At 54.4% G+C, this 7,799-nt stretch overlaps 1 protein-coding gene across 3 annotated transcripts in view; it reads right to left on the bottom strand.

Annotated features, from left to right (window-relative positions):
* Rasal1 (RAS protein activator like 1) overlaps nucleotides 1-7,799 on the bottom strand; it is a 31,494-nt gene that overhangs the window by 13,336 nt on the left and 10,359 nt on the right. For 2 of the 3 annotated variants that reach the window (XM_005371873.2, XM_013355463.2), the window contains 8 exons: nucleotides 5,699-5,780; nucleotides 5,481-5,612; nucleotides 4,615-4,700; nucleotides 3,696-3,813; nucleotides 3,412-3,565; nucleotides 3,046-3,110; nucleotides 2,685-2,797; nucleotides 1,323-1,515 (listed from right to left, as the gene is read on the bottom strand). In XM_005371873.2, the coding sequence (XP_005371930.1) occupies nucleotides 1,323-1,515; nucleotides 2,685-2,797; nucleotides 3,046-3,110; nucleotides 3,412-3,565; nucleotides 3,696-3,813; nucleotides 4,615-4,700; nucleotides 5,481-5,612; nucleotides 5,699-5,780 (943 nt within the window). Of the gene's footprint in view, nucleotides 1-1,322; nucleotides 1,516-2,684; nucleotides 2,798-3,045; nucleotides 3,111-3,411; nucleotides 3,566-3,695; nucleotides 3,814-4,614; nucleotides 4,701-5,480; nucleotides 5,613-5,698; nucleotides 5,781-7,799 lie in introns of those variants that run through there. The other variant, XM_013355464.2, reaches the window with a different exon arrangement.

Genomic DNA, 7,799 nt, shown 5'->3' with positions numbered 1-7,799 from the left:
GGAGGGAGGGAGGGAGGGAAGAAGATGTTCGACTTAGCCCAGCTCAATTCAGCCAAGCCTGAGGCAGAGGCCTGTCCGTCATCACACATATCCCAGAAGCTGAGTCTAGAGAACTGCAAGTTCAAGACCTACCTTGGAAACTTGCAAGACCCTATCTTGAAAGAGTGAAAAGAGCACTAGGTCGTGGCTCAGTGGCAGAGAGGACCTGCCCGGTGTGCGAGAGTCTGTGTTTTAGCCACAGCATAGCAGTGAGAAAAGGCTCTGCAGGAGCAGGGGACTGGGCCCCATTCCTATGCAGAACACTGGCCCTGTAGACAAAGCTGTGAGGCTACATTTAGCCACAGTCTCCACCACTCCTTACAGTTCTACATCTGTCTGTTTATGTCCCTCGCCTGGCCCAGAGCCACAGCTCCCAGCTTCCACCAGTTGTTTTCAGGCTGGGAAAGCCTAGCACCTACAGAACCCATGCGGCCTCATCCTGGCCCCGCCATTCTCCTTCCCGTTTGCTCTCATTAGTACCATCATCACCGTTACCATCACCACCATCATCACCATTATTGACATCATCACCACCATCATCATCACCATCACCACCACCACCATCACCACCATCATCACAACCATCATCACCATCATCATCACCACCACCACCATCACCATCACCATGATCACAACCATCATCACCAACATCATCACCATCATCACCACCATCATCACCATGTCCTTCATCCGTCATCATCATCACCATCATTACCACCATCATCACCACCATCACCATCACCATCATCACAACCATCATCACCATCATCATCACCACCATCACCATCCCCATGATCACAACCATCATCACCAACATCATCACCATCATCACCACCATCATCACCACGTCCTTCATCCGTCATCATCATCACCATCATCACCATCATTACCACCATCATCACCACCATCACCATCACCATCGTCACAACCATCATCACCATCATCATCACCACCATCACCATCACCATGATCACAACCATCATCACCAACATCATCACCATCATCACCAACATCATCACCATCATCACCATCATCACCATCATCACCACCATCATCATCACCATCATCACCACCATCATCACCACGTCCTTCATCCGTCATCATCATTGGTCCCCTGGGTTCTAGGTCCTGCCAGGAATACTGCCCCCTGCCAGGACACACACACTTAAATCTGAGCAGCCCAGATCTTGGCGTCACCTTTGTCCTGACTCTACATGTGACCGAAGGACACAGTGCCCCAGACCACCCCAACATCCGCATTGCCCCTGCGGAACCCAGCCCACCTGATGTTCCACCCCGGGGAAGCGTTCCTCCACACGCCGCTGCAGCTTCTTAAACGCCAGGCGCAGGGCTAGTGGGCAGCGCCCTGTAGAGCTCACAATGGCATCCATGATGGACCCCAGATATCCGGTCAGCAGCCCCAGGCTGGTCTCCCGCACCTGCTCCTCCGTGGGTGTGCCCTTGAAGGAGATCCTCCTGTAGGGAGCAAACAGAACCTTCAGTCAGAGCGCCACACCTGCTGCCTCAGAACCCCCCAGCCTCCATGGTGCCTCCCCTCACACCAGACTCCCTGCTGGAGTGAACTCTGGGGCAGAGTCCCAGCTCAGAGCCTTCATAGCAGCTGTTCCTGTGTCCTGAAACCTGGGGCATGAAGCTAAGTGTCACCTCCTCAGAATGGTCATCACCCCCTCTCACTTCATAACTACATGCTGTAGCTCTGGGTGTCTTCAGCTTGGCCATGTCCGATGCCTTGGCACATGCAATCCCTACCGCCTGGAGCCCTCAAGCCAGAAGTTCTCAGTCCTTGTATCCAATCATGGCCCCTGGCATTGCCCCACGTGGTCCTAACGGTAATTCACAAGTTGAGTGTCTACACCTCCCATTTAACAGGCATGGAAACTGAGGCCCATCAATATGACTTTGCAAGCAGGTGGCAGACCTGAGATTAGAAGTCAGGACCAACTCCACTATCTGTCTGCAATTCTACCCCACCCAGGTTCCCAATGTCCCTTAAGTGCCACTGAGTCTCCAGTGGTCTCCAGCTATACCCTGGGAGTTTCACAGACAACCCTGTCCGGTTTGGGGCCTGGGTTCAAATTCTCACTTTACAGTTTCCCAGTTGTGTGACCTTGGGCAGGAAACTCCCCTCACTGAGGTTCAGTAAAGAGGGTGCTGAAGCCTGCGTCTGAGGTGGTCAAGAGGTGTGGGTCCTAACAGATGGCCTGCATCTAGCTCTAAGGGTTTCATGGAAGCCAGCCCCCTGACCTTGGCAGAGAAGATTCTGGAAAGAAAGGAGGAGGAGTCCATGGAGGTGTGGAGTGGCTTTTAGTCATAGCCTAGCTTGCCTCCAATCTCACAGAAAGTTCCCAGGATCCATTCTGCAGATGTCCCCATGTGGGTCTCCATCATCTCCCAGCATTTCCCTGTTCTGTACGTCACTTCCAAAACCCTTAAGTACCCCCAATACTCTCAAGTCACAGGGTGTGGTAGAGGCAGAGGCAGCATTTGGGCTCCCCCAGAGCAGCCTGGGCTGCCACAGCACACACACGTGTCCCTAGGCAGGCGGCAGCCAGCACAGAGCAGCCCCAGGCAGCTGCAAATGATAAGGGACATCTGGAGGCTTGAAGCACCCCCACTTCGCTCACCGGGAGCGGTTCAGGTCCATCTTGCAAGGGTCCAACTCCATATATTTCTTCTCCTCGAAGACACGGCTGATCACCGGCCTCAGGACCTCGTGCAGGTAGCGCATGCCCACGAGCTGGGGGCAGGGGCCACACGAAGTGGCTAAGGGTGGCAGAAAGTGCCCTGGGCTGGGGCAGGGGGTGTGCAGGGAGATTTCAGAGCCAGGCCAGTTGTGTCCAAGGGTGCCGCCCAGGGCTGAAGCCAGACACCTGCCACCAGCACCCAGCTCAGCCATCTAGGGTCACTTGAGGCCAGCAGGCTCTGGGGACCGAGTGAGCAGGGGGAGGAAGCTACACGCACCCAGACATACCAGCTCCCACTCACCTTCATGAACTGTTCCATTGACTTGGATGCCAAGGAGTTAGAACGGAAGAGGGTGTTGGGGTCATCTGGGAGGACAAGGGGCGCGTTTGCTGTGTGGGGTGGGGGCTGGACCCAGTTCACCCCACTCACTCAAAGTGTAGATACGATTCTTTCAGCCTCAAGAATCAGGGAGAACCCAAAACTCTATTCATGGCCCAGAGGCCCAGAGTGGTTTGTCAAACTGCCTGAGGCCACACAGCACCCTCCCGGGTTCACAGCATAGATACCCCAACATATAAACATCCTCTAAGGGATCTCACTTCTCCCTGGAGATCCTCTGCAGACCCATCCTTGGGGGAAGAGCATTTGTGTGGGGGGGAAACTCACTAGTCCGAGCCACCTCACGTCTTGTGAGGTAGTCTAGAAAGGACCCGGCCAGGCCCCGGCCCAGGAAGAGCTTCACCAGCTTGGTGGCAAGGTCTTGACGACAGTCCCCAGAGGCCAGTTCCTCCAGCACAGCCAGGGGGCTGGTGGTGTCCTCCTGAGCAGGGACAGGAGAACCAACAGGTTATCTGAGGCCCCAAAGCAGCCGAACTGGCCCTGGTTCCGCAGGCGGGGAGCTACACTCTGGACCCAGCAACCTAGGTGGCGGCACCTGCCACCACACCCACCTCGGCCGGCCCCTGTACCGACTCCAGAAGCAGATCCATGAGAGGCTGGTAGCACTGGGAAGGCAGGACACGGTCCTCAGTGAGGCGCACCTTCAACCGCAGAGCGCCCAGGCTTCCCCTACATGGAGCAGACCATAGAGAAGGAGACGTGAATGCAGGCTAGCCCAAAGCAGGCTAGCCAAAGCAGGAGACATGAGCATGGGAGGGGCAAGGGACACAGGGTAAGGGCAAAGGAGGGCAGCAGGGACAAAAGTGGATAGGGAGGGGGCTGGAGAGATGGCTCAGAGGTTAAGAGCACTGGCTGCTCTTCCTGAGGTCCTGAGTTCAGTTCCCAGCAACCACATGGTGGCTCATAACAGTCTATGATGAGATCTGGTGCCCTCTTCTGGTGTGGATAGGGAGAAAGAGGCCCCAGACTGTGTGTGGAAAAGCCACAGTCAAGGCCATGACCGGGTGCACAAACGCTCACACAGGACAGGCAGAACAGCAAGTGTAGGCAGGGCAGTAAGATGTGGGTCTTGTGGACACAAGCACTGCAGTCAGTTATGTGAACAGTGTGGACGGGAACAACCAGGGCACTCTGTGGTCCGTGTGCATAGCACACGTGTGCACATACAGCGGTAGCTACTCAGGATGGCGTTAGAGCTCTTGCCTAGCACAGCCAAGGCCCTGGCATCAGTTCCTGACACTACATCATAAAGAAAGGAGTGTGGCCAGGAAGACAGGTGTAAGGGAGCCCAACATTCTTACGCTGGTTATGGGAGCCTGTCTATGGTCAGCTGACTGGGCCAAGGGGTGCTGTGTGGGCCGGCAAACACATCCCAGGGACATGTGACCAGGGCTAGAGGGGCAGGTGGGCTGGTGCCAGCACCCAGGGAACCTGCTGAGGTGGTGCCCCTCCCTAGGCACCCACATTTACCCAGAATCCTCAGCTCTAGGAAAGGGCAGGAGGCGGAACCAGCCGTTGGGTGGCTTCTTTTGAAGGGTTTGTGGGGTGAACTCCACCTGTGGGGAACACAGAGACCTCAGCTGGGGGCCCTGTCCTGCCTGATGCAGGGCCCATTCAGCCCTGGAGGGAGAATTTGGCCTGCTATCCACAGATGCCATGTGGTCAGCCAGGGTCAAGTTCTTCCTCTCTCTCAAGCCAGGGTACTTAGGGCCTCTAGAGAACACTTAATTTACAATTGAGAAAAGTTAAGGCGCCAGGCTGCAGTGGTGCACGCCTTTAATCCTAGCACTAGGGAGGCAGGGGCAAGCAGAGCTCTGGGTGTTCAAGGCCAGCCTGGTCTACAGAGTGAGTTCCAGGATAGCCAGAGCTACACAGAGAAACCCTGTATTTAAAGAAGAAAAAGTAAAAGAGAGAGGGGAAAAAGCTAAGGCTTGGAGAGACAGCTCGCCCTGGGTTACACGGTGAACACAGTGCCACTGCCATAGCCACAGCCTCAGACGAGCCCAGGGCCGTGTTCCCAGAGAACCCACTTCCACTGTTCCAGATGTGATGTACACTGGAGGACCATGACTGTCAGCCCCACAGGGTGGTGATGGTTAGGTCAATGCAGATACCCAGGAGCCGTGGGCCTACCCCGTGACCTCAGAGAAGTCCTTGCCTCCTTCACGGCCTGTTTTCTTGCCTGCCTCATGAAGATAGAGACTCCACTACGCAGGCTGGCCAATGGTCCTCGTGACAGCTTGAACGCCCACCCCCAGACCCCAATCTTACCTGTTTGCTCACGGGAGGCAATGGGGAGCCACAGAGAGCATTTATTAGTGGGGGGGAACACTCACCATGCCCAGGAAGTCGTTCTTGCCCACCATGTCCCAATCCCAGAGCTCCACTCGCAGTGGGGAAGCTGTCCCCCGCGTCTCCCGCAGCTCCAGCACCTCATCCCAGTGTGGGAAGCGGGTCTTCTTGATTGTCTGAGGGCACAGAGGGCTGTGAGCGGCAGAGGTGACTGACGCCTCCCACTGAGGGGTGCCACACTGCTGCCTGACTGTCTGCTCACCGAGGTTTCCAGACTATGGCTGCCCCAAAACACACGCGCGAATGGGTCTGACGTGCCGGAGATGTCCCGGGGGGCCAGGTCCCTGGGAACAGAGGAAGAGAAGGAGTGTGTGAGCCGGGCGGTGGTGGCGCACGCCTTTAATCCCAGCACGCGGGAGGCAGAGGCAGGCGGATCTCTGTGAGCTGGAGGCCTGCCTGGTCTACAAAGGGAGTTCCAGGACAGGCTCCAAAGCTACAGAGAAACCCTGTCTCGAAAAACCAAAAAAAAAAAAAAAAAAAAAAAGCAGGAGTATGTAGTTACAGGCCCTCAAGGACGCAGACCCAAGGCAGGCCTAGGAAAGAGAGTTCATACTAGATCATTCTAATGGCAAGGTTCTGTTACCAGGGTAGCAAACCTGTCCATCACAGGGGCCCAGGTCAGGTCCATCAATGATGCATCCATGCAAACCCGGCAGTTTCTAAACACAAAACTCATGGGAAGCAGAAGATTTCCCGATTACCCCTGATTTCCATGAAGGGAAACTGAGACACAGAAAGATCAGACTGTATCACAACACTTAGCAAGGACAATGGAAATGAAAGAATGCCTCAATCTCCCCAGATGCCCTACATGGGAAGCTACAGGCATGAATTCAAAACCTGACCCTGCTGGGTGGCATTAGAAAAAGTCCCCTCCCCTTCCTGAGGCTTAGTCCAGAAAAGAAGGACAATAACAGACGAAGTTCACAGGGCCAACGGTCCAACGAGACGACACAGAAAAGTTACTTAGTGTAGCACTTGGCTCAGCTCACTTATTCATTCAACAAACACACATGCCCACACCTTGCTTGGGAACAAAGAAAAAGCAGGAGATACAGACATCCTGCCTGTGGTTACCATGACAACTCGAAGCCTCACCTGAGTCAGCTTCCCCATCCCCCTTCTAGCAGGCCCCCAAATCCAGGAACACCCCACCACCACCAGGGGCTGTTTCTTCCTCCTGCTTGCTTCCCAGCCTTGCTGGGCATCCAAAGTCTTTGGTTTCCTAGGAACCAACACAGTTGCTAAGCGACAGCAATCGGTCCCTCTCCTGCATGCAAGGATCCTGTACAGCCTAGTGTCTGGGGAGGGGGTCATGGGCAGAAAAGCTGAGCTCAGACCCCTAAACACAATCTGTTTTCTGGTTCCCTTCCTTCTTGGGCCATTCCTCATCCATGCTTCTCCCATATCCAGCTGGGGCCAAGGCTGAGACCTGAATCCAGAGCTGTCAGGAGACGTTCAGAGAGGGCAAGAAAGGGTCTTGTGGTCACACAGCAAGCTAGAAACACAGATTGTCCTTAATATGTGCGGGCAGAACCTAAGAGTGAAGGTTGCAGGGGGACAGAAAGGCAGGATGTCGAGAGGAAGAAGAGGATAGAGAAGCTGAAGGATGTGAGGGGGCACTGAGGAGCTGAAGGGGGCTGGAGACAGAGGGAGGGAGGCAGAGGGAAGAGAGACACGGCTGCCTCTGGGTTTTATGGATTCTGTGTCTGTTGACTTCCTTCAGGCTCTCCTCCATCACCCCCCTCTCATCCCATAAGACTCCAGTGTGACCCAAGGTCGAGCCAATAAGAATTGACCCTGGGATATTCTGTAAAAGTGAGGATCTTGGTCAGTTGTACAAGCAAAGTTGGTAGGTCACCAGCCTCAGGCCATGAGGTTTATTTTGTTCCCCATCCCTTGCAGACACTGCCTGAAGTCATCCTCCTAGATACATCTCGCCTGAGGCCACCTGCCTTCGGGGAGAAAATGATTAAGACTTTGCCCAAGAAGCAACGGAGTCTTTGTATGTATGATGTGTGTGTGTATCTCTCTGTCTCTGTGTGTGGCTGTGGCTGCATGTCTGACTATGTGTATATGTGTGTCTGTCTGTGACTGTGTGTGTCTGTGACAATGTATGTGTCTGTTTAACCGTATGTATTTGTGTGTGTGTGATTGCGTGTTTATATACATCTGTGGGGGTAACAGACAATTTTCAAGAATTGGTTTCCTCATTCCGCTATGGGTTCCAGGGATCAAACTCAGGTCATTAGGCTTGAGTGGCAAGTGATTTAACTCCACACACACTCATCTACCTCCACACA

This window comes from Microtus ochrogaster, unplaced genomic scaffold (assembly GCF_000317375.1).
Source record: "Microtus ochrogaster isolate Prairie Vole_2 unplaced genomic scaffold, MicOch1.0 UNK132, whole genome shotgun sequence".
NCBI lineage: Eukaryota > Metazoa > Chordata > Mammalia > Rodentia > Cricetidae > Microtus > Microtus ochrogaster.
This window is presented reverse-complemented; position numbering and strand designations above follow the sequence as displayed.